At 43.4% G+C, this 27,068-nt stretch overlaps 2 protein-coding genes across 2 annotated transcripts in view; one reads left to right on the top strand and one right to left on the bottom strand.

Annotated features, from left to right (window-relative positions):
- efcab6 (EF-hand calcium binding domain 6) overlaps positions 1 to 3,950 on the top strand; it is a 39,282-nt gene extending 35,332 nt beyond the window's left edge. The window contains exons 27-30 of the mRNA XM_037759897.1: positions 967 to 1,150; positions 1,231 to 1,412; positions 2,742 to 2,891; positions 3,519 to 3,950. Coding sequence (XP_037615825.1) covers positions 967 to 1,150; positions 1,231 to 1,412; positions 2,742 to 2,891; positions 3,519 to 3,641 — 639 coding nt within the window. The 3' untranslated portion in view covers positions 3,642 to 3,950. The remainder of the gene's footprint in view (positions 1 to 966; positions 1,151 to 1,230; positions 1,413 to 2,741; positions 2,892 to 3,518) is intronic.
- Positions 3,951 to 8,390: 4,440 nt separating this feature from the next.
- mpped1 (metallophosphoesterase domain containing 1) overlaps positions 8,391 to 27,068 on the bottom strand; it is a 67,405-nt gene continuing 48,727 nt past the window's right edge. The window contains exons 5-7 of the mRNA XM_037760071.1: positions 17,503 to 17,618; positions 12,453 to 12,566; positions 8,391 to 9,970 (exon numbers count right to left, since the gene is read on the bottom strand). Coding sequence (XP_037615999.1) covers positions 9,843 to 9,970; positions 12,453 to 12,566; positions 17,503 to 17,618 — 358 coding nt within the window. The 3' untranslated portion in view covers positions 8,391 to 9,842. The remainder of the gene's footprint in view (positions 9,971 to 12,452; positions 12,567 to 17,502; positions 17,619 to 27,068) is intronic.

Below are 27,068 nucleotides of genomic sequence, written 5' to 3'. Positions count from 1 at the left end.
CGGTGCTGATGGAGGCTGTAGGCGCAGCACGTTCCCAGCTTCCAAACTCAGAACCTGATACGCCTGTAAAGACGTCTCTCTGTGGCCAATATATGTAAATGAATGTAGAGTTTTCATGTTTGCTGGTGATTCTAAAAACTCATCTGGAGTCAATTATGTGTTACATTCTCCCCCAAAATGAAACAAAACCCTGAACGAGAGGAGTTGCTACTGGGAAACTAACAGAAATGAACTGCACAGAGGCTGGCTAAAGATGTGCACACTCAAAACCCCACGAAACACACAAACCCAGCGAGCCAACTGAAGGTGTTGACTCTCTGCAGACACACAACCAACTGAGCAGCCAACCTGCTGATATAGAGCCTCCCAGCCAGGCTGATTATCAGCAGCTGAGGGGGATCACAGGTGACTCCAATGACTCCTGATGAGCAAGACTCAGAGAAACCTGCAGAACCAGATCTGTCAGGATCCCTCTGACCAGAACACAAATCAAACTTACTGGCCTTGTTTCCAAGTGATGACTGTTTTTTCAACCCTTAAAGCTGAAGTAAGATAAGACAACATAAGATATACTTTATTGTCCCACAGGGAAATTTGTCTTGGGCTCCAGGCCGCTGCATCACACAACAAACCAAAGTCACAATGTACATACACGCATAAAACATGGATCATACATACACTCATGCATGAGCGTGCTTAAATTCACATGTTGAGTGTGAGACAGTAGATCTTTAAAATAATAAAAAGTAATGAAAGACAATAGTTTAAAATACTAAGACCAGGTATAATCAAACCAGATAATAAATAATCAATTTACAATATATTAGTAACTTTATTGGAGGTAAGAATCGTTAGAATCCGCTGCTTGTGGGCAAACCACTCCTAAATAACTTAAGATGCCACTTTTCTTCGGTGTAGTTGTGCAGCCCTTCTCCTGACCTCCCTCATCCCTCATTCCTCTCCCAGTCAGCCCCCCGGTGCAGCCCCAGGCGTCCCGCCTCAGCGGGGGCGCCGGGAACAGGAAGCCTGCCGGGCAGCGCCGAGAGGAGGCTGCGCGGGGCGGTGCAGCGCCGCTGGAAGGAGATCCAGAGGAAGTGTGCCGAGGGAGATCCTCACCGAGAGGGACGCATCGGCGCTACCTCCTTCCTGGGTGAGCGGCGAGCCGCAGACGATCATACGAGCTATCTCTTCTACCTGCTGTATGCTATAACGACTGACTGTGTGTTACAGAGATCCTCCGATCTCTCGGCATCAGTATGACTCGGGAGCAGTTTGAACATCTGGCTGTGAAGTGTGACATCATCAGTAATGGCTGTGTTTCATATCACAACTTCCTACGTCACTTCCTCCTGAACTTAAAACCAGCGGAGGCCAAGACGACACGGCGTAAACTCCCTCTTCCTATCACACCGGTAAAAAGAACATTTGTTATTCATGTGTTTCTCCTCCTCTTTGTTTATAAGGTGCAATACTGCTTCATTTGAGTCTATGTGGAGATAGAAGGAAGTTACCGCTTTTATTGTTGTTGTCTGAGTAACGTGACGTCATATCCGTTCCGTATCCGTCAACCAAAACAAACCGCAACGAGCCGAAACAAGAAAGCAGTTAACGGCGGAGGCTCCGCGTGGATACGACCTGCACCTTCACATGTTAAATCCAGCGTGGTGAACACTACACATCCAGTAAAGGATGGAAACACTTTGGGTTTCACGCATTGACAGGAAAAGCAGAGCTGGTAAAAGTCCCTAGAAGTGTTTGATTCAACTTTCTCCCAACAAAAATCGTAAAAAGTTGTAATATTGAACGACCACCTAAGTATCGTGATCGTATCGTGATCAGGAGATAGATGCATCGTCCCAGCCCGAGACTTCAGTACGCATGTAAGCATTTGAAAGTCTACTTTCCCCTCACGTATCCAGTCATCACAGTTGGAGTTAATGTGAAATTGGGACACAGAGTTTGTACTCTCAGCTACACATCCCCATGCTGAGCGGCACATTAGCACATTTCAAATTAACTCTGTCGTCCCTCTCCTTTTCCTCCGTTTAACGTCTGATCTATTGTAGTTTTATTGGCTGCAAGTTTAAATTGGGTTACAGTAAAGTGTGTGTGTGTGTGGGGGGGGGTGGCTGTGGAATGTGAGGGGGTGTCGATGGGCGACGGCGGGTTGCCAGATTGTGTAAACTCAGCGGGGACCTCCCACCCTCAGGCTCTCGACTCTCGCCTCCGATGACAAGCAAACTGGGCAAAGTTTGGTGAGTTTCCGTGCTTTTTTTTTTCTCTGGCACGCCGAGGTGTATATGAAGCTTTGAACAATGACACACGGGTGGGCACGCTCTAAAAAGGACTCCTGCTGAGCGACTAAGCCGAGACCCAAGCTTCAGTGGAGCGTGTGGGTGAGGGCCCTAATCTGGCAACCCGTGAGCTGCAACCTTCCAAACCAACTTTTGGAATCACAAAGACCTGCATTGTCTCGACCGAAAACCAACCATCTGTGTAGAACTGCAGAGACCCCCTGCATCTCATCTGATTCGATGGTGTGTCTGCACGCGAGTTTACGAGACAAAACCTTTTTTATCTGATCACAGAAAAACACTTTGTTCTCAGCTCGTGAAGAAGTGAAATCTTACCGATAATGTGGAGGGGCTCTCACCTTTATGTGTTGTTTTCTTTCTCATTGTTCCGTGTTCTTTCTGTTCGGTAACTCTGATGGCGATCCTGCGTGGTCCGGTGCGGTTCAGACGGGCCAGGGTGTTCTGAGCAAAGACGGCGTGGAGGTCATGCTGAGGATCCACGACGTGGTTCGCTCCTCCTGGGCCTCCATCAGACGCTGCCTCCTGACGTGCGACCGCACCCGCGTGGGGAGTGTCTCGGTGCAGGACTTCAGGAAGGTGAGGTCAGCTACAGCTACGGCGCTCCACCCTGCAGCGCCTGCTCCGCCCTGCAGCGCTTGCTCCGCCTTGCTCTGCTGCGTCCGAGCCGTGTCAATCACTCGGAGACAAACTGGCTCTTTATGAATTATTGATGCGATCGTTTGAGCTCCGCTTGTGTCTCTTCTATCAAAATGTCTGAAGGAGGGATGATGGAGAGTGACTGGAAATCCATGAAGCTCAAACTTGCAAGCTTGCAAAGCCCTCACTCTCACACACACACACACACACACACACACACTCACACCACACACACACACACACACACACATACACACACACACACCTGTTCACTTGACAGCCAATCAGTAATTTTAATTGTTCAATTAAGCTGAAGGTTGAAACACGACCACGCTGACATTTCGGCCCAGGAGAGCAGCAGCTGACACTCTTGTTTTATTGTCCCTGCCATTTACCTGCTGTACAACTCACTGACGACGACGCTCCCTGAGCTAATCGATAGAAACAATTAGCAGCCTGGTTAGGGGATGACATCTCCTAAACCCCCAACCTAATGCACTAGGACGGACACACACACACACACACACACACATACGCACTCCAACTTCTGCCGTTGTCGCCCTGCAGGTGCTGCGCCACTTCAGCGTCACGCTGTCGTCGGAGGAGTTCTTCCACCTCAGTTCTTATTTTGACGCCAACACCACGGGGAGGATCTGCTACAACAACTTCCTCTGGGCCTTCCTTCACTGACCTTCATTCAGATGTCTACCAACGGCCCCGAGGCCCCCAGACACTCAGGGGCCCTGGGTTTAGTGTTTGGAAATAACTTTGTGGTAATTTGATTCATAGAAAATGTGTTATATGTAGGGCTGTCAAAGTTAACGTGATAATAAAGTGTTAACGTAAACGCAACTTGTGAATTTTAAGTCGTAGCGGGCTCTTTTTCTAGCGTCCCCGCAGGGTTTTGAAGCTAGAAACCTGATGAATCCATCGGTACCAACCATGTCTTACTAGCTTGTCCTGAAGGAGGTTAAATAACGCTCCAAACTTACGCTAAATTTTGGCGTGGGAAAAAAACTGTCATGTCCATTTTCAGTGTACCCTTGACCTCTGACCTCCAGATGAGTGAATGTAAATGGGTTCTATGGGTACCCACGAGTCTCCCCTTTACAGACATGCCCACTTTATGATAATCACATGCAGTTTGGGGCAAGTCATAGTCAAGTCAGCACACTGACACACTGACAGCTGTTGTTGCCTGTTGGGCTGCAGTTTGCCATGTTATGATTGGAGCATATTGTTTTATGCTAAATGCAGTACCTGTGAGGGTTTCTGGATCAATATCTGTCATTGTTTTGTGTTGTTAACTGATTTCCAATAATAAAGATATTCATATATTTGCATAAAGCCCTAATCTCTACTTGCTAAATTCTTGTCACTCACTCAAACGTGTCATTGTTTTGTGTTAATTGATTTCCAATAATAAATATATACATACATAATATGCATAAAGCAGCATATTTAACCACTCCAATGTTGATAAGAGTATTAAATACTTGACAAATCTTCCTTTAAGGTTCATTTTGAACTGACAAAACAAATGTGTGATTAATTTGCGAAAATCAATCAATTCATTTTTACTGAGCAGAGCTTGAATGCATCGTAATGTAACTGAATGGAACCTCCGTTAATCGTCGCTGTGATCACTGAATTACCACATAATAAGTGTCTGATTAAGTTATTTTTTACAAATGATTGTAATGTTCCTCCACGGCTTGAATTGCGGTTATTACGAGCTTCACGTCTCCTTCACTCATGCTGAAGAACTTCCTCTAAAAGTGTGCGAAATGATCACAAACTGATATGGGAAGTGTGCTCATTTTTGCCACTTGGTGCGTTTTTCTGGCCCTTTTCTGACAGCGACTTTAGAATTTAAAATCCGATCTGCCACCGCTACGACAAACAGATCCATCACGGGATTTAATGTCTGAAAAACATGATAAGACGAACAAGGAGAGATTGATAAACGATTTGAGCGTTTTTTTCACAGCGTTCTCCACCTTCTGTCTCTGTCTCTGACTGTTTGACACTGATTTGTGTTCCAAAGCCAATCACATAAAGTGCCTTTTTTAACGATGCAGACGGGCGGGGAGGAAGACGGGGAGAACCGGGGTGTGCATCTTTTGTTCGGATGGGAGAAGTGTGAAGTGAGATGGATGACGAGGAGATAGAGGGGACGTCTGTCTGTCACTCATTCAAAGGGAAACGCTATACCGCAGTGAGACGTACAGTACGGCAGCTCTCTGAGAGAGAAGAGAAGAGCTGGGAGTCATTATCTGAGGAGAGAGGGACGAGCAGATGGAAATGGAAAAAAGGACGATCAGAACTGAGAGAAAGAGCTCAGCATTGTGGTTGGAGAGGCAGAGTGAGAAAGAGAGAGGGAGGGAGGAAGACAAGAGTATATGAAAGCTAGTTGTATTAATGGCAAAGTAAAAAGCCATCCGCGAATAAATTACCCGCTCCCCCCCTGGGATTACTAATGTAATTATTTGAACGAGGGGTTCTCATTAGAATGTGCAGAGGTGTGGAAGACCTGCGGAACAAAACGGGAGACAGAGACGGAGCGGCGAGGGTTTAGCTGCTGGAAAATTAACTCGCTGCTCTGCGCTCTATAATTGATACGAGACACAGATACCTTTGATTGGAACAAAAGGGAAGAACCGGGACGGGGGAAAAGTTTCCTCACCACCTCTAATTTCTCTCTCTCTAGATAGAAGAATAAATAAAGGAGGAGGGGAGGGGGGGAGACAAAGGATGGAAGTAAGGAAGCATGATCCAGCGGTCACAGATAAGGTTTTTATTCAATAATCTCTCAGAACCAGCAGAATCCTTCAGGTTTTAAGAAAGAGAGGTACATTTTTAGAGTTGTCTCCGAGAGCAATATTTTGCAGCTGTTGGGGCTTCATTTTTTTTTACAGTTTAAAAAAATGTCCCCAACAACAACAACCATATGAACCCTTTCATTCCAAAATGCTATACATCCATTTAAAAAGTTCTGTTGAAGTATAGAAGCCAGTAAAAATGTTACCAAGGACACAAGTTACTAACGATGCTTTTAAAAAGTCACCACCGGAAATCTGCTTTCAAGTTTCAGCCGTCAATCATTCGCGTTAGGCGTCCCCTTTTTTTTTTTTTTTTTTCAAACGGTACATATCTCATTTTGGAACAAAAGTCTTCATATGCAGATTGTCTGAGTAGCAGAAGTCATTAACTCCTTTAAGCATGCCTCAAGAAAGAAAGAAAGAAATCAAGAAAGAAGTACAGTCACTTTTTTTTTTTTTTTCCTCGGAAAGAAACCCAGGAAACACATTTAACACGGCTTTACCGAAGCAGAAGAGCATCAAACGGAGACATCTGAATGAGGACTGGATGTTGGAGAGTCGGACCAAACGAGACGCTCATGAAGCTGAGAGATGAAAGTTCTTCCCGTCTTTTTGGTTTTTAATAGTTTCCCTTTTATTCCTTTCTTGGAACGCTTTCCTTTCGTAGACATTAATTAAGTTTGTGTTTTAAATGATGAGGCTGAGCGCTCCCCCCTCCTTTTACTCTTTACATACCAAACGCTGTGCTTGTTCACCATCCGCTGGCTACATTCAAACTATTACCGCTAACCCTGATCTAAAGTCTAACATCCTGGGTCGTAATGACAGATTGTGTCTGTTCTTTAGTTAATTAGTGAAGTGGGACTCGCTACTGAGAAAATGGTGTTTCTTATAAACAATGAAGGTGTTTAGCAGAGATGTTTTTTACTTGCTTGACAAGAGAATATATCTACCTTTCCTAGTCGGCTTTTAATGTGAAACATCTGCAGGAAGTACATTAGCTTAATAGCGATAGAAAAAAAAGGCAAAGTAGTAACTATCAGAATGAATTAATGATTAATGATTCTGTTTTATACGACACATTCTCTCTCCCAACTGGTCAAATACCGACACTCGGTCAGTGGCACTACTCTTCAAACTGTGACGCTCTAGCGTCAAATTTGGACTTGTCAGGGACGACGTGTCAGCTTCTCACACACCATTCGTAGCTATTCCTATGAAAAATAAATGCACTGTAATTCATTTACACTCACCGGCCACTTTATTAGGCACACCTGTTCAATTGCTTGTTAACACAAATAGCTAATCAGCCAATCACATGGCAGCAACTCAATGCATTACGTCATCTAGACGTGGTGAAGACGACTTGCTGAAGTTCAAACCGAGCATCAGAATGGGGAAGAAAGGGGATTTAAGTGACTTTGAACGTGGCATGGTTGTTGGTGCCAGACGGGCTGGTCTGAGTATTAAACTGCTGATCTACTGGGATTTTCACGCACAACCATCTCTAGGGTTTACAGAGAATGGTCCGGACAAGAGAACAGATCCAGTGAGCGGCAGTTGTGTGGACGGAAATGCCTTGTTGATGTCAGAGGAGAATGGGCAGAGTGGTTGGAGATGATAGAAAGGCAACAGTAACTCAAATAACCACTCGTTACAACCAAGGTATGCAGAATACCATCTCTGAACGCACAACACGTCCAACCTTGAAGCAGATGAAGACCACCCGGTACTAGCAAGGTGTACCTAATAAAGTGGCCGGTGAGTGTATATATCAAACAATTTGTATGTAATCTATGTAATTGTGAACCAGGAAGTATAAAGAGCAACAAGCGCTGCGTAGGAAAGACGTCGGGGTGGATGGGTGGGTCAAAAAACACTGAACTTTCGTCCAGTAGGCCAAGTCAACATTGATTTATTTGTCACGTAACTTCCGTACTTAAGTTGCGTCACTTTCTGTCTTATTTTAACCCAAAACATCTTTTCCTTAAACTAACTAAGTTGTTTTTGTCACGTAACTTTAACTTAAGTTACGCCACTTCCAGTGTGGCATAACTTAACTACGATCTTTCCTTTTCCTAACTGAGTAGTTTTCTTGCCTCAACCAAGTCGATCTTATCCTAAACCTAACTAAGTAGTTTTCTAAGTTAAGACGGAAGTTTATTTTGAAAAGACTGGAGCAGGAAATTGACGCTGGACATTCGTAGGAAAACACACAAAAAAATGAGCAAAAAAGTTTTCGTAAGTTAGCATATGAATCGTTGTATAAGAATGCATTGTGCATGTACGTATTGTGTCTTTTCAAAATAAACTTCCAACGTAGGTTTACTTAGTTTGTTGTTACTTGGTTTAGGCAACAAAACTACTTGGTTAGGTTTAGGAAAAGATGGTGGTTTGGGTTAAAATAAGTATGTTTGTTAAGTAACTGGAGTTAGTAAAGTAGATAAATGTCCTCAGTTTCAGGGCTTAAAACTCAAACTGCTCCACACAACATTAGCATAACACGTCCAGACATTCGGGCGTCGATGTTCATGCTCTAACAAGTGCAACACCTCCCACCATCATCCACACACATTTTGGTTTCTTGGTGAGCGATTCCTCCTCTGCTCCCTTCCTCGTTTTGCCTATTTTGGAAAACATTAAGACATCAGCCGGCACGATGAATGCTGATGTGCTGAGGAGGCGAAGAGGAGCGAAGCGGGAGTAAACTGCAGCCCCCGGGGGAGCGTTCGTACAGAATGTCGGAGAGCAGGAAGATCAAAGTGTGACGTGGTCTTGTTATGCGAAGCACATTCAGACTCTTACCGAGAAATTCAGAAAATAGAGCAAAACAAAAAAAAAAGACAAACTGCTGAGAGACATGAAAGAGTTAATAATCACCAAATGGGGGCCGAGCAGCTTCACAAGAGAAGAAAATACAATAATAAGCATTTACATTACTAAGAAATAGGACGAAAGGAAATGGAACAACCACGAATATTAACATGTTTTTTTAAAAAGCATCTTGGAAATCTTCAAGAAAAACTTTTTTTTCTTCTTCTTCTTCTTCTTCTTTACATCGACAGAGAACATTTACAAAGACCAGTTACAGTACATGTAGTTACAGCTTTACTCCTCTTGGAAAAAAGGATAGAAAGTTCCGTCTCTCCTGACACGACGGAGGGTCCTTGAAACAACGACTGTCCAGCGTTAGCGTATAGCACCTTTACGTCGCATGTGCTGTCTCGTCCAAGTCGTAGCTAAAGAGCTGTGCTAGTTATTCACAGCATGAAGGAGAGAGAGGGAGGGAGAAAGGAGGAGTGGAGAGGGGAGGAAAAAGAAGGGAAGTGTTGCGTGTGGTTTCCTCTGCGTCGTCCTCATCGCCCGGTTAAGAGGGCTGTAATGAGGCCCAGGGGAGCCGTGTCAACATGTCTGACACCCCGACTCTCACACAGCCCCCGGCAGAGACCTCTCGCTGCCCTCACACACTCGCTCTGATCTCACACACACTGGCAAAAAAACACTCCCATCATGCTCCGGGCCCGAGGAGGGGAGAGAGAAACAGGAGGAGGGAGATAACAGGGGGAGGAAATGAGGAAATATCTTTTAAAAATGGGAGAAAAGTTCTGTTAAAATCCCGTCCTCCTCGGGGCTCATTGTTCCGTTTAACCAAAATATAGACGAGGTGCTGGGTTGTCTCACTTTAAGTTCATTTAGATGAAGTGAGAACGGGGACGTCGGGGACGTCGGGGTGTCTCTCTCGTCTCTCTGAGAGCCACATCATCAGATTGTCAGTGCAGTAAAAGAGGACAGAGAAATGTCCATTTTGTCCAGCGTCTCTCCGCTCGTCCGTTTGGATTTGAGATGAAGAAATGATGGCACATAAAATAACATTAACAGCGCGAGGAGGCGTCCTCCCCGTCGCTCGGTCCGGCTCCGTCTCCGGGCGTGTTACCGACCGTGTGTGTCGCCTCATATTTACAGACTCTGCTCGGCTCCGCTCCGCTCCGCCCGCCCTCCGACCTCACCTGCCTCTCCTGGCTCCTTTCTCCAGAGGGGCGGCAGGTGTTTTGGGGCGGGCCTCCTCTAGTCATGTTGTGGCCCTCGGGTTCGGGTTGGGAAGGTCGAAGACGATGGGCGCGTTCATGGGCAGGAAGTTGACGGTGCAGGCCGAGGCGTTGACGAATGTCGTGGTGCCGTCGGTCATCATGCCGTAACCTGGGGAGCAGCAGAACAGGTGAACAGGTGAGCATCTTTAGACCTGTCTTACAGGTGTGCAAAGGTTAACAGGAACACACCAAGTTCTGATTCTAATCACACTTTTTCTATTTAGCTCGGTATTATAGGCAAGGTTTTAATTTACTGCAACGTTCTTTATTGTCTCAGCTATTACTGAAAATAGACCAACGTTGTTTTAACACTCGTTGTTTCGACCATCGTCTCTCCTCCTCAGTGTTTACCACAGATTTGTACGGAGGACTATTAGTGCAGGCATAAGGGGAAAAAAACGAGAGGAGAAAGATTTTTTTAATTATTTTGCATTTCGAAAATAAAGTCAAAATTTCAGTATCTGTGCCGACGCTAGTAGTTTGATTTATTCTCAAAAGTTCAATGTTTATTCCCAACATCTCAACTTTATTGTCTTCATTTTGACGTTTATTTTCGAAATGGTATTTCGTCTTTATTCTTAACATTTGAACTTTATTCTCAACTTTTTGACTTTATTTGCAACATTTCAAATTTATTTACGAAATGGTATTTGAACTTTATTTTCAATATTTCAACTTTGTTTGTAATATTTCAACGTTATTCTCAAACTTTCAACATTATTCTCAACATTTAAACTTTTTTTTCGGAATGGTATTTCAACCTCATTCTTAACATTTCAACCTTATTTTCAAAATCTCAACTTTATTTTTGAAATGTTATTTCATCATTATTCTCAACATTTAAAATTTAATCTCAAAATGCAAAAAAAGAAAAAAATCGTCCTCCTCCGATTTATTTTTTTCTTATGCCTGACACTAATACTGAATGTTCCACCTTAAAATAAAATTCAAACTCAAACACCGATTTTTCAGCAGTGCCGTTTTTCTATTATTATACTACTACTACTACTACTACTACCTCTACTACTACTACTATTACTTCTACTACTACCACTACTACTACTACTACTACTACTACTACTACTAATATACTATTATTCTAGTGCAAAACTTCAACACAGCTTGAGATTGAATAGTTGCTACTCTTACTGTTTAAAAGTTCGCCTTCCCAAAAAGGACACATCTTCAGTAAATATTCACCGTTCAATACATGATTAAATTATAGAATGAAATCAGAGGACGTCCTGTCAATCACAGCGGACCCCGGGACGAATAGCAGCTGGGATGCATCTGATGCTGATCATAATAAAGAGTTTTCAGCGCTTTAGTATCACAGCTCGTCTTCATCGTTTCCAAAATGGCGAGAATCCAGTTTGAGCAAATGTATGCACGAGAGTGTGACACTAACGCCACTACAGTTAGAAAATCTCTGCTTCAAAAGGCACTTTGGATCAACGTTGCTTCCAAATGGCAGATGTAAAAGTGTTACCATTTAGTCAAGCATAAGTTCACTAGCATCTCTCAGAAAGAGTTTCGCTTTGCTCTATCAGGGCTTTTTTGGTGTCACTTTCACCGTCTCTTGGAAGCGAACAGATGTCCGTGTTGGTCCTTTCAGATTTGGAATACATGAATACAAAAACACACCGAGGATAATTTCTGTCTTTCTGTCTCTCGGAGTCCTCGCATTAATGAAGAGCGCCGCTTTCAGCCTATTTCTCCCCGTTGTAAAATCTGATCTAGTTTCTAATCTGGTTCTCTCTGATGGAGGGACCGGCGCTCCAGGGGGCTCAGCGCTGACCTAATAACCCCGAAAAAGCAATCGTCAGTCCGGGGAGACGGCCTCTCTGCCCTCGCTGGCCTGGATGAAATGCTGATAGGCGGATGTGTCAGCTCAGCTTTTCTCTAATATACATTTTAATCATTTTTCTTCAATCGTACAGTATCTCCATATTCTCTGAGGTTACACAGCTGGAATTGAATTCAGTCAATTTAATTAACTTAGAAATATTCAGTTTAAGGGAAAAGATAATACTGTGATCTAGATGCACGGCTCTCAGTCTATTTGAGCTACTGGCTGATTTATATAATAAGGTTAACGTTTAGGTGTTCAGATATCTGATAAAGTTTTAGACGCGGTGACGGAGCGGAAGGTGGAGATGTGTTTAAACTAACTGCTGTGGAGGTGCTTCTACTGTTTGATGCTAAATATGATATTAATATCCTGATCATAAGGATTTATACGAGCCTTAAAATGTGTAAACTGTATTCTGTAAATAAAAATGAGGGAAATTACTGAGTACATCCCTGATTAAAAAACATCACAATGCAAATATGTGTGTACATACAGTATATCTGGATATCTGGATGTAACTGAATACAAATACATCAGTAAAGGGTGTAATCTCCACTGGGGTTGGAGGGGGCAGACAATATTTTCTCTTTCTCGCCAACCACAGTTGGTTTCATAGGAAGGTGTATAAATACCACGACATTACACGGACATTCAGCGTGTCATGAGTAGCATTTTAGCCTTTTCGCGTGTCGTTTGTAGCCTTCTGTAGAAGGTGTTTTGTCCAAGCCCATGCACGTACCTTCATGAATGTGTCCGAACACGTGTAACTTGGGCTGGACTCTCCTCTGGACTGTGTTCAGCAGCTCCATGCACCCGACACGCTGCATCTTTTTCGGGACCCAGTCCAGGAAACCTGCACACATGTGGCACCCAAATCAATCAATCACACCTCACACACTAAACACAGAGCCTGCAAATAACTGCCACTTTCTTCATCCTTTAGGCCATATTGATTGCGCAATGGTGACCAGTATCCAGCTTCTTTAGGCTCTGGTCAGATGCATTCATATAGAGCAGAGCACTGTAATCCAATAAAGGTAAAAAAAAAGAAAGTTGCTGAAATCAAATGTTTCCTCTTCTGGAAAGAGAAACAGGATTTGTTTCTAAAAAAGAACCCCGATTTAATTTTCAGTTTGGAAACCAGGTTTTCAATGTGTGATTTGAAAGACAATTTCTGATCAATAATGATACCTAAATACTTAAATGTTGAGACCTTTTAAATATCAAACGACTTTATTATTATTATTATTATTATTCGACTTTATTCTCAACATTTTTATTTTATTATCTATACATTTCGACTTTATTCTCAACATTTGGACTTTATTCTCTCAACATTCCTGACGAGTACCGCCACGTTTTCAGAATTTTGGCATCGAGGTATCGGTTCTCGTGAAATCCCTATAGAACAATGTCACATTATAGTGACCAGGTCCTCTAAATACTGCATTGCATTGTGGGAAACATGCTGTATAATTAACATAAACTCATTCCTCACTTTAATCTTACCATTCAAACTCAAAACTGTTTACGTTAATGCCCTAAAATGTGGAAACATAAAGCAAAAGAATACCACAAAAACAGTGTGCGTCCCATAATCGCTGTATTAAAGGTGACTATTGGCTTCATTCTCATGACCAAAGGCATGACATGCAGTCTTAAAGTGTGCCGTGCTGAGCACAGGAAACGTCATCTCCTATAGGACACGCAGAGTTCAGAGTAAAGTGTTACCATAAGATAAAAGTGAGATGAATCTGTACTTCAGTAATCCATTTAATGTGCAGCAGTGTGATGATCCCATTGGGTTGATTCTCTGTGTTTACATGGCTGAATGTGTCTCCACGAAGGTTATAAATGTCCCTTCAAAAGGCGACGCATCGCATTTTAGAAGGAAGATCTCCATTTCAGAGTCCTTGTCTAATGGCAAACTGTACATTGCAGCACAAATAATGAAAAAAAAGAGACTCTTAGAAAGCAGCCACAGAAAATAAAGATCAATCACAGCCACACACAGATGCAGCCTTCACAGTGTGTGTGACAAGGATGAAGCATGGAGTGGATATGATTTAGTGGCTGCTCCGCGAGGAGGGATGCTGCTGATGCTGAGTCAATAAAAGCATCAAGTCGGAGGAATAAAATGAGTGAGGAGCTCGTGGCTCCGTCTTCTCCGCCGTCTGTCGCTCGGCCCAGACAGGAAGTAAGAGAGTAAACAAAGAGGAATAAAGAGAAGGGAACAAAAGAACGAATTATCAAATGAGAGAGAAGCTTAAAGGGACAGTTCGGGTGTTTTGAAGTCGGGTTGTAGTCCGAGTCAAGTCTCAGGTCTTTAAAGACAAGTTCAAGTCTTCAAGGACAAGTCTCAAATATTAAGGACAAGTTCAAGCCAAGACTCAAGTCTTTAAAGACAAGTCCAAGTCAAGTCTTTAAGGTCAAGTCTCCGGTCTTTATGAGCAAGTTCAAGCCAAGTATCAAGTCTTTAACGACAAGTTCAAGTCAAGTCTTTAAGGCAAGTCTTTAAGGTCAATTATCCAGTCTTTATGAGCAAGTCTCAAGCCTAGTCTCAAGTCTTTAACAACAAGTTCAAGTCAAGTCTTTAAAGTCAAGTCTCAAGTCTTTAAGGACACGTCCAAGTCAAGTCTTTAAAGTCAAGTCTTTAAGGTTAAGTCTCAAGTATCTAAGGACAAGTCCAAGTCAAGTCTTTGATATTTAAAATGTCCAAAACCGCGAGAAAACCATGTTTTTGGAATGGAGACGGTTCGTTGAACGCCGAGCTGCAGGTAGTGAATCAAAGCAACTCTATTTGAGTGAAAGTGAGTGATACTTCATCACAGGTCAGATCTCCTCAGCTCTTTGCCTTTTAGTCTCAAGTCAAGTCTTCAGGAAGCAAATTTTCAAGTAAGTCTCAAAGCGGACGGGTCCAAGTTGAGCACTCATTTTTGCAACTTGAGTCCAATTAGCCCCAGACCAAAACTATACAAGAGATTGTGGCCATATAATTGTATATCTTGTGAGCGTCGACACGCCGACCGTGAGAAGTAGCACGCCTCATGGATTTGGTGGCTTTCAGCGAGTCTTCACTGGAGCAGAAGAAAGAGGAAAAGACCCTCAAGGGATGACTTTAAGATACATTTTTATATTTCACTACCAAACACGGCGCTAAAGATCTCACTCAAGGCAAAGGTAATGGACCCTCTCATACTCTACGAGACATAAAGACTTCTCTATGGCAGTGAATCAGTCATGCCGGTAAAGTAATACAGTCTGACTTCTTTGTCCTCTAAATGGATCTACCTGTTAAAAAAAGAGTTCAGGTATGAAACACCTTAAAACAGTAAGTGTATTCTTTACAAGCGTTGGGAGAGAGCGTCGGTGGAAGTGAAGTGAGAAGTTACGAGGGCTTTTTGTGTCTCGGGGTATTTTGCTCTAATGTGCCGCTTGTTTCAAAGCAGCTGCTGCTTTGGGCACCGAGCCTGTTTCCCTCTTTTTGTCTCACTTTCTCTCTTCCTCTCTCTCCCTCTCTCTCTGCTGTTAACTTCTTCCTCGCAGCCAGATAAAGAGGCCATATTTTTCTCCTCTCTAGCTGCCGATCTGCCGTTTTATCACGCCTCATAAAAGACGGGAAGCTTTTTTTTTTGCTGCAGTGCGAAACAAACGTCTTCACTTTTTCCGTCACCTCCTCGGCCATCGTTCGTTTCGCACTCTTCTTAAAAAATATTTTAAAAGAGGATGTCTTTACTCGACCCTTTAGCCCTTAAAAGAATCCACTTTATCAGCCACACTTTTGTCCTCCATCTCCCCTTTTTTTTCCAATCATCCTTCTTTCTCTTTCTCATGCCGTTGCCTCCAGTGTTGCTCAGAGTCTATGTGTGTGTGTGAGTGTCTCATGCATTAGTAGCCTGCTGTAGCTGCTCCATATGCCGGTGGCTTACGAGGCAGATAGCTGGAGACACTTCGCTAAGCTGAATGGAAAATAAACGGCCGTGTTCGCAGCCGAGACGCAGACACAGAAATCAATCACACACACTCGTCTGAGCACCACAGCTGCAGCGGGAGATGAGGTGTGAAAGTGTGTGTGTGTGTGTGGGAGAGTGAGAGTGAGAGAGAGGAGTGTGTGTGTGCAGGATGTCAGTTAGCTTGTGAGGCAGCATCTGTGTTTGTTCAGAGTCTTGCGATGTTTGTGTGAGAGAGGAGGGTGTAGAAGCTGAAAGGTGATCACAGAGAAGCTCCTCTGAAGGTAAAGTGTGTTTTTTTTCAGGCCGAGCTGACCGACCCCTGAAACCTCAGACAACCAAGTCTGTTTGTGAGCTGTCTTGATCAGAAAACATGTGATCCAACAAACCATTCAGGCCCCGTCTACACGTATACAGACATTTTTAAAAACAGATATTTTCAGATTTGGCTCCTCGTCCACATGCAAACGGAGTTTTGGGTCACAAAAACGAATATTTTTGAAAACGCCTCTCAGGTTTGGGAAACGATGACGTCCTCTCCTCATGTGGCGCGTGCCCTTTGTTGCTTTGTGTAATGAGTATGCGCAAGAAACAATAACAAACAGCAGCTTTCTCTACGTTTTGTTAGCACTGCTTGGACTAATTACTAGTTAAAGTGGCAGTAGGTAGAATATTTTTGGCATCATTGTGCAAAAAATCCATAATAACCTTTCAGCATATTGTAATTCAAGTGTTCTGAGAGAAACTAGACTTCTGCTCCTCCTCATGGCTCTGTTTTCAGCCTTTAAAACATCTAGCCTGTGACGGGAGACTTTGACCAATCACAGGTCATTTCATTGAGAGAGAGCGTTCCTATTGGCTGTGCTCCGGTCATGTGACTGGAACTTGGCGTTCCTTCAAGAGATTTCACAAGTCACAAACTTTCTCATTTTACAGCTAAACCGTGCACTACAGGATGATTCTGAGAACATCTGAGGAGAGAAATAGACATTACAGAAACAGAATATTGATTCATATTTGATCAGCGCTGTCTAGTTTGACCGTTTGGTCGGAGTTCGCGAGTGATTGACAGCCGGCTCTCACATACGGCAGGTGGACAGCATGTGCTACCAGGCCGGCTTAATGCATAGGCTATATAGGCGGTCGCCTAGAGCACCACCTTTTTTTTTTTTTAAATAAAAAAAACCTCTGCATTAATTTATTAAAAATATTCAACGTCAGACTAAATTAATAAATAAATAAATAAATTAATTAATAAATAAATAAATAAAGGACGGAGGGCCAGATTGACTGCTGCCTTTGGGCCTGTTCTTCAGGCACAGATGTGACGCATTCTGCCCCAAACAGAGTATTTATCAAACAGATGGAGTCACACTTTGTGTTTCATTTGTTCAGGTGTTCGCAGGGCGCGTCTTTTGCATATATATATATTTAAAGGAGGATCGCACAAATAATAATAGTAGGAAACATGTTAGCAGAGGTTGATGATGTGTTCTGCTAGATTTACTGAGGTCAAAACCAGGCGTACACTATAGCACAGATGTTACAGGAAGGTTGAAGTGGTGAAAAGAAGCGTTAAGCATTAAATATAACGAGCCTCATGCAGAAACAATCTCTCAAATTTCTCTTAATTTTCTGTTTTAGAGAAAAAATAAGAAAAAAATGTTGAATCCCAGAAATCAATACGAACAAAACAATGAACACAAATAAAAGGAAATTTGTTCTTTTATCACTTCTTGCATGACACTCAATATGTCAACTGTAACGTGTGTGTGTGTGTGTGTGTGTGTGTGTGTGTGTGTGTGTGTGTGTGTGTGTGTGCTGTAATGTGTGTCTCACCCAGTGGGGGGCAGTGTGTGACCAGGATGTCGGTGTTGTCGGGGATCTGGTTCCACTTGTCCAGCAGAGCCTGACCCCGCGGCAGGTTGAAGCCCCAGCCGTAGTACCAGGGCTGCCTGCACACACACACACACACACACACAAACACACGCACACACACACACACACACACACACACACACACACAAACACACACACGCACACACACACACACACACACACACACACACAGGAAGAAGAACAGTTAGTTTGGTTAGCACGCTCACTTTTACAAGCACAGACAACATCATGTGGGATGTTTTGAATCAGATATCATCCCACTCTCTCTCCTCTCCTCTCCTGTCTGTTAACCTTTACATTATAATAAAACTAGAGGTGTCAATCAATTAAAATAGTTCATCACGATTAATTGCACATGTTTTATCAGTTCAAAATGTACCTTAAAGGGAGATTAGTCAAGTATTTAATCCTCTTATCAACATGGGAGTGGACAAATATGCTGCTTTATGCAAATGTATGTATATATTTATTATTGTAAATCAATGAACAACACAAAACAATGACACGTTTGAGTGAGGGCCAAGAATTTAGCCAGTAGAGATTAGGGCTTTTTAGTCATGAATCTACGCAGAGTTTTATACATCTGGCCCCAGATGTTTTCAACTCCTGATTATGGAGTTATATAGGACAAAATCACCGTGACCTCATAGCTGGCTACGGTCATGTGTGCGTTAGATTATGTACTTATTCTAAGCCCAACCACGATGTTTTTTCCTAAACCTAACTAAGTGGTTGTGTGACCATTACCGTAGTTTTGTTGGCTAAACATAACCACCACCGGTAACGTTGTGGCGTGAAATGACACGCGAGAAGCTTAAAATGTCGTGCTATTTATGAGATCAGGTTGAATATCACGACTTTTCCTGTTTAGCATATGCAACGTTTTGGCACCGGCAGCTAATATGTGTCCTCCTTGTAGCTCTTCTGTTGCCTTAAAAACTCCTCAGATCTCACCCTCTTTTCCTTTTTTCTCAACAGGTCTTGATTGTTCTTTTCTAACTGGAACCTCCTGAAGTGGATCACAAGACGGAGAGCAAAGATCATAACTCCAGCACGACCTCTCACTCCTCTTTTTGCACTCGTCAGTCGTCTTCCTTTTAGTGTCTAAAACATGTGGTTTGACCTTCAAGATGAGGAGCTGCCTTATGAAGAGCAGTCATCTAGTGGAGGAATCAAACAGATCCCCGGCAGGGCGGGTGAGCAGTGAGAGTTACATTAAACATCTCCTTGATCACAGTCGAGCCCCGGAACGCTCCACGACAGGAAGAAGACGAGGAGGAGGGGAGAAATGAGAAAGAGAAGAGAAGAAGAAGAAGAAGAAGAACAGGAGAGGCTTGATGGCGGGGGCTCGCGTCCCTTTACTTTGATAACGGACGCCTCGGTCGTGAGTGACGGAGAAGAAATTAACATGTCACTTACAATCTGTACTCCGATCCATCTTCCTCTCCGACACGCTGCACATGTGTGTGTGTGAGTGTGTATATGTGTGTGTGTGTGTAACCGTAGGCGACGACGTCCGCCGCACAACCGGCTTTTTTTTTTCTCTAAATTGCCGAGTGCAGTCACTCGAAACGCCAACTTTTATCGCTGCGGCCGCTGCCCGACGCGTCTGTGCTCAGTGGAACATCAGATGAGGACTTTTTAGAATAATTTCCGGAGTGCGTCTGTGTGTCTGACATGCTCGGGGACGTCGGAGACAGATGGGGAGACGGAAAGACGAGGCCTGAAGATAGAAAAGAAATACCTGTCACACACACACACACACTGTCTCCTCGCCCTTTTCTCTAATTAAGAAAGCTAAAAACAGGGACTCCAGGTCACCTGCGCAGGGAGGGGGTCGGTCAAGCACATGTGCCAGCGCATCATGGGAAATCACGTCCTATTTCAGCTGGAGAGCATTAAAATCCCACCACTTCCTGAACATCAGAGACTAAACATTTCTGACGAATGATCTGACGCTGCCCATGAACACAATCTCAATAATTTACAGTGGGAATATTAAAACATTTAGACCGGCCTCAGCATATTAATAGGGCCCGTGGAATGTAATATTCATGTCCGTCTTCACGCGGACGTCTCAATTAAACTGAAATGAGCTCGGCGGTGCGCTTGATGCTCTCTGATTCTCTCGGCGTTGAACAGAGGGATGAAGAGAGAGAGCAGAAGACGGAGAGGAGAGGCGTTTTCCTCTGATAACGACCGACGGACGGTGATGATACATATATCATATATAACATTTAACGGAGTCGTATCCAGCAAAGAGAAAGATTCATGAGGATGGAGAGAGCAGTTCAAGTAAAGGGCCAGTGTGTAGGATTTACAGGGATCTATAGGCAGAATATAATATTAATAATATTATAATATTGAATCGCTATTAATCACAAATTAATCACACATTTTTTATCTGTTCAAAATGAACCTTAAAGGGAGTGGACAAAATATGCTGCTTTATAAAAATGTATGTTTATATTTATTATTTTTTAAATCAATAAACAATACAAATCAATAACAGATATTGATCCAGAAACCCTCACAGGTACTGCATTTAGCATAAAACAATATGCTCCCATCATAACATGGCAAACTGCAGCCCAACAGGCAACAACAGCTGTCAGTGTGTCAGTGTGCTGACTTGACTATGACTTGCCCCAAACTGCATGTGATTATCATAAAGTGGGCATGTCTGTAAAGGGGAGACTCGTGGGTACCCATAGAACCCATTTACATTCACTGATCTGGAGGTCAGAGGTCAGAGGTCAAAATGGACATGACAGTTTTTCCTCGCCAAAATTTAGTGTAAGTTTGGAGCGTTATTTAACCTCCTTCATGACCAGCTGGTATGACGTGGTTGGTACCGATGGATTCATCAGGTTTTCTAGTTTCACATGATCTTCACTTTAGCTTTAAAGCTGAGCCTGTTGAGCTAAAAAGAAGAAAACACTGAAGCTGTCCAAAAGATAATGTGAAAAGGGTCACGTGATAATGTGAACTTGAGTGTCAGAGTATTCTTGAACACGCTGTCACACAGTGCTTCAGTGAATTACCAGGCAATGATAACAGCAGGAAACAGAACGACTGTATGTTGATGAATTAGCTATCTGCTTCACGTTTCAGACTCTGAAAGTTGATTTTCAAAATGTGCTTAAATGAATGGAACCGGCGGCTGCCAGGAAGGTTGGAACTCCATCTAACAGCTGATGGTATGCTTTAGAAAACGGTTGGCAATAACGTAGGATACCCTGTTTGTAGTTAACGGGATTTAACAGTCACCGTCCTTTAATGCACGCAATCTGTGATTTTGAGTTCCTGTCAGAACTTCATGAAAATATACTTTCAAATTAAAGAAACTTTCTTTTTAATCTTTTTAGAGGCTGTGGATCTAATTCAGTAAACCTGTTTGTCATCCGGTACACCTAAAACACAGCGACGATCCAGTCTATCACTCTGTCAGCCGAGGATTACGGTATCCTTTAGAAAGTACCGCAGCTTCTTTTAATTTTCTAACATCAATCATTCTGTAAAGAGAAGGCGTCACTCTTTGTCAAACGGTTTGTATCTCATTTTGCAGCGAGCCTCTTCAACGGCGTCCGCCGTGCCAGGAAAATGTCTACCGTGCCGACTGTGGGCGTCTCCATCACAGTTGCTCAAAAGAGATTATCTCTCGCAAAGGAATTGACCGTATAGCGTCTCTCCGCGAGGAGACCCACTCCTGTGTTTGCCGAGCAAACCCCCGAGACTAACTGAATGTAATACCACGGATAATATCCCTGCTTCAGAATTAGGATGTGTTTTTTCATCAGGTATAAGGGATTACAATGGTACAAGTGATTTGTGTTAACGTCGAGGAGGAGAAGCGGGGCGAAGCGTGGAGCATATTAAAGATTCTGCCAATGTGCCGGGCTGGTATATTTGTTCTGGGTTTTAAAAAAAAGGAGAAAACAGATGTTTGTGTTAGAGCGCTCAATCCCCCCCGGCACATCTTCAGGCAACACACAACAAGAAAAACAACGGCGTTCAAACCATTACTTTCATTTCAAACACCAACCCGCCCACACATACTCCAGAGCTCATTTTGTCAGCTATTATCATATTTAGTCAACCTCATCTTTTTCAAGTTTTAGGTGACTATAAGTCTGGACATTTTAGTCTTATCGTTTTGACTTTATCGTAACTTTATTGTCGTCTTAAAGGGACTGTTTGTAAGAATCAGAAATGTCTTGTTAACAGCTTCACCTGTGTGCGTTAAGTCAACTAAAGTCAGCGTCCTGTTGCTGGCGCTTGTGCTCGCTCTACATAGACATGAAGGAGCATCACTCAACACAGTGAGGAGACACACGTCAGCTGAAAGCACAATATCACTCTATATTTCAGCTGCTTGGCAGTAATGTTAGCTGACCAGACCAAGGTCTCTCCATGAATCAATGCTGATCCTAGTGTTGGCTTTTCCTGCCTCAGCCTCCCGACCGCGGCCGGAGGGAACGGGGGAGACGCCGGAGTTTTGTTCGGAGACGATAACGTTTCTCTCTGCGGAGCCCCGTCACTTCACAAGACACGGGAAACCTCTGTTGGTCTGGAGGAGCTGCAGCAGTTATTTCTGCACAAACGTCCACTGAACATTCACTAGATATTCTCAGAGCTAAACTAACTCTTCTGCAGTGTGGAGTGAGCAGCATGCACGTGAGAGGTGGAGCGAAAGAGCGAGAACAGGCGCGGTGTGTGAGTGAAGGCAGGCAGGCCAAACATATATTTCCGCAGGGGGAAATCCACTGTAATCGAGGTCTGTCTGAATATTTTTTTCCCCGCAGGAATGTTCCACAGGGAACAGGGCTGTGGAAGCGTTCATAAGAACCCACAAAATCAGTTTTTATAAATTTCCGTGCAAATTTTTTGGACGAAAATCCGTGCTTGTTGTGAAACGGCTTAGTCACGGACAAAAAGGTCTTTGACAAACATATTTAGTCACAGTTTACATTACACACACACACTGGAGTTCCTGGCTTCACCTCTCTTAAGGACGAGTGGAAAAGTAAAACTTAACACTTTATCTAAAATGCATTTAAAGATTTAACACAAACAGGGCAATGCACAGCTCGGCTTAAGTTTTTGAGTGTGCATGTATCACTGTGTGTGTGTGTGTGTGTGTGTGTGTGTGTGTGTGTGTGTGTTATACTAACGGAGGCCCGTATCACTGGAGTAAGTCCATGAATCATTGAATGCCTCTGCCGAGGGCTGCCAAGCACCCATGCCTGCCTCTCTCTCTCTTTCTCATTCCCTCTCTTCTTCCCCCTCATCACATCTCTCTGTCCATTTCGCCCTCTCCTCCTCCTCCTCCTCCTTCTCCTCCTTCCCTGTCCATCTCCTCTTGACATATTACTCCCTTCTCTCCTCTGCCTCTTCACTTCTCCCCTCGCTCTCCTCGTTAGTGGGGGAAACGACCTGCTGCCAGGAGAGCAGCCGGCTCTCTGAGAGGCTGCCGTCTGCGTTTGAGAGGGAATTTTTAAAAACACCACATCCACAGTGAAGCTATTCTGAGGTCCAGCAGGGAGGAGAGAGAGAGAGGCAGAGTTTGGAGACGGGGGGGAAGGACCGGGTATCAAACTATCGTACTTTTGGAATAACTACCAAAATGTGTCCATAGCACCATGTAGATATGTCAAGTATTTAATCCTCTTATCAACATGGGAGTGGGCTAATATGCTGCTTTATGTAAATGTATGTATATATTTATTATTGTAAATCAATTAACAACACAAAACAATGACAGATATTGATCCAGAAACCCTCACAGGTACTGCATTTAGCATAAAACAATATGCTCCAATCATAACATGGCAAACTGCAGCCCAACAGGCAACAACAGCTGTCAGTGTGTCAGTGTGCTGACTTGACTATGACTTGCCCCAAACTGCATGTGATTATCATAAAGTGGGCATGTCTGTAAAGGGGAGACTCGTGGGTACCCACAGAACCCATTTACATTCACTGATCTGGAGGTCAGAGGTCAAGGGACCCCTTTGAAAATGACCATGATAGTTTTTCCTCGCCAAAATGTAGCATAAGTTCGGAGCATTATTTAAACTCCTTCGCAACAAGCTAGTATGACATGGATGGTACTGATGGATTCATCAGGTTTTCTAGTTTCATATGATGCCAGTATCTTCACTCTAGCTTTAAAAACTGAGCCAGCAAGTTGCATTAATGCGTTAAAGAAATTAGTGGCTTTAAAACTAATTTGCGTAAATGCGTTATTATTATTTCAAGTACTAAAAGCTGCCACTGTTTATTCTTTTATAACATATTTCCTCGGTTAAACCAGCATTAATTCTTACTGCCTTACCACCTGATTAGGTGTGAATGCAGCCTAACTGTCTACTGTTTGTTGCTGGACAGGTAGAGCACAATGGTGAGTTGTTGTTTTTTTTTGTTGAAAGACATTTACAGGTCATATTACATATAGAGCTGAGGGGAACCGTAGTTGGGTCATAATTCTCTGTGGATTTCTTACTGAGTGAAACCTTTCACATTACACACAGTCACATTTTGGTATATTCCTGTATTTAAACACATTATGTTAACTAATAAGCATTGTCTGTGTATCAAAGCCTGATATATCTTCTTCCTCTGAGCCGTAGAGCTCCATCGTTGTCCAAAAACTATTAAAAACACATCACTGAGCCTCACTGTTGCATGTTGGCTCCTTCATCACCATGAACACACACTGTAGTTTATTTAGACTCAATCCCACATCCACCGTCCTGCTGCCACAAATACTCACTAGATCACCAAATGTGGATTAATCCGCCGCTGAAAATAGTCCCCAACAAATGCATAATTTACTGTTGTTTTAGGAAATTATTGAGCCTTTAAAACAAGTTGTTTATTAGCTTTTTAAAGAATTACATCAGGAAAATAAAAATATTATTCTGGTATCAGTACTGAAACTCAGGTGTGATATATATTGGCACCAATACCAACACTTCAGTGAGATCCAGACATGCTGTTGGAGGGAGAGAAAACACACACACAAACAGAGATGGATGAGGAGGAGCGCGGCGGTTGTAGGGTAAGAAATGAAAGAGGATTACTGTAACGAGGTCCGTCTTAATGTGTAACACGGACCGCCTGCTAATCACTACATGCACCGACGCAGTGAAAACACCCAACCGTGATCACCTCTGCTAGATTTAATTAACTGCTGATGACTTAACGACCCTAATAACAGCCTGGGAGGCAGGTTGGGGGAGCGGAGCGCGGCGGTCTGCTTACACACACACACACACATTTGTGAAGTGATGTTTCTTCTGTTTCAGCACATACTGTACGTGAAGATGCTTCTTTGCAAATACGTTCATATTTATCTCAGTGTTTTTTCCCCACAGCAAACTTCCTCTGCCTGACATCTATGTCTTTACATCCGTGGACCTCTTTGCCCTTCCTCATTAGGAGATATCAATGGGGAACTGTTTCAATTAAAACTAAGCGGAGGGGAGGCTGCTGTTCCTCTGAGACTATCCCCGCTCTGACGGAGGTCGACTCTGAAGCCTCTGCAAGATCATCCTGCAGGTGAGACCGCCTGCCGGTCCGCCTCAGAAGCCGCATCAGCCAATCCAGTCACCAGACAACATGCTGGCATTGTAAGTTTCTGCAAACCACTGGGGTATGTTGAATGTCGCCATTTCTGAATCAAAAATACCTTTCATATTAGCTTCGTATCACGCTTGCAGAAACTCACAATGCCATGTGGTTAACGTGAAACAATTAGTTAGGTAAAGGCCACAAAACTACTTAGTTATGGTCAGAAAAAAGATCGTGGTTTGTGTTAAAATATAATGTAACAACGCAACGCAACAGCGTAATGCAACAGCGTAACGGAACAGCATAACGCAACAGCGTAACGTAATAATGTAACGTAACAACGTAACGTAGCAACGTAACGGAACAACGTAACGGAACAACGCAACGTAATAATGTAACGGAAAAACCATAATGTTACTAGCGCATTTAAATAACTGCTTTTAGCTGACTTTTGTACGTTATGTAATAAGCAGAAAAAATATCATGGTTTGAGTTAAAACAATAATGTAACAACATAACAATGTAATGTAGCAATGTAACATAACGTATCGTAGCAACCTAACATGTAGCATAACCGTAACAACGTACAGTAACAATGTAATGCAACAACCGTAACAATATCACTAGCGCAAATAAATAACAACCATCCTTAGCGGACTACAACATTTTGTAATAAGTGTTAAGTCAACGTTTAGTTTTGGTTTCACACGGGACACAGACAGCGGTCTCCTGGGTGAAAGCCCTGTGTTTGTTGGACCTGTCCACCCTCCCTTAGTGGACCCTTTGGACTTTATTACACCACATAACTTTCAATAACGGTTGCTAGATATATTTACGTCACTTTGCTTTGCGACTGGGCTGACTCAGCCTCTACAGTCAGGAGCCAGGTTCACCATCACTGCTTCTCTCTGCTTTTGCTGCCATGTCGCTGGAATATGAGGCTCGGGTCGGTTCATTATCTTCTCTGACTGCTACGTATAGCCAACAACTTAACAACTCCAACTGAGTAAGTTGAGCTACGAGGCTGCTGGATAGATCCAAAAACAAGTTATATCAAATTATAAAGTATTTACAGTTCCACAAAGTTCCCTCCAACAGTCTTCGTTTAAACTTCCTGACAGCCGCAGGTGTTCAGGAGTTACATTGTGAATCCTAACCAGAGCTACTCGACACGGAATCGAACAACAGAAAAGTCTAAAAGTCTAGCCTTGAATGCCGAGACGTGCAACAGCCGTATGAAGAACGCCGGCGCCGGAGCCATTGTTCCCTAAAAACACTCCTCTGATCGGAAAGAAAAAGACAATTCAAAAGCAAAGTCAAGGAATCAAAACAACAAGAGACGAAATTAAAAAAGTTCCTCTTCCCAGCTGGAGTTCACAACAACAACAGCGGTTTCCACAGACGTTTGATAAAGCAGAGTCTCTGTGATGGCCTCGCTTCCCTCCCACGCCATGGGATTAGCGGCGCTCCTTCTCGGCAAATTCGACAGTTATAACTCAATGGACACTCGTGGTGGTGGTGGTGGACACAAACAGGCGTTGTGTGCGTATATAAAGAGGCAAAATGTGCGCTCACATAGCTCCGTGGTGGTACATGGCAAGCGTGTGAGAGTTTTTACTCGGTCGGCCCACTCAGCACAGCAGGGCGCCGAGTTAGGGAGACGCGGAGAGGGAACAAGTTGTTTTATATGTTTGCAGAGAGACAGTTCTTCAATTTAATTATTTATCGTGGCTCAAAACCACTGCAGACACATGCCATTTGATTCCCCCCTCCTCCCCGTTCGCGTACAGACTTTGATGTTTAATCGTGGGCCGGCACACACACACACACACACACACGCACACACGCACACACACACACACACACACATGCGAGTCGGCCTGCCTGCCACGGCGGGCTGATCCTCACAGCAGGAATACAGAGACGGGGAG

Source organism: Sebastes umbrosus, chromosome 23 (assembly GCF_015220745.1).
Source record: "Sebastes umbrosus isolate fSebUmb1 chromosome 23, fSebUmb1.pri, whole genome shotgun sequence".
Classification (NCBI taxonomy): Eukaryota; Metazoa; Chordata; class Actinopteri; order Perciformes; family Sebastidae; genus Sebastes; species Sebastes umbrosus.
This window is presented reverse-complemented; position numbering and strand designations above follow the sequence as displayed.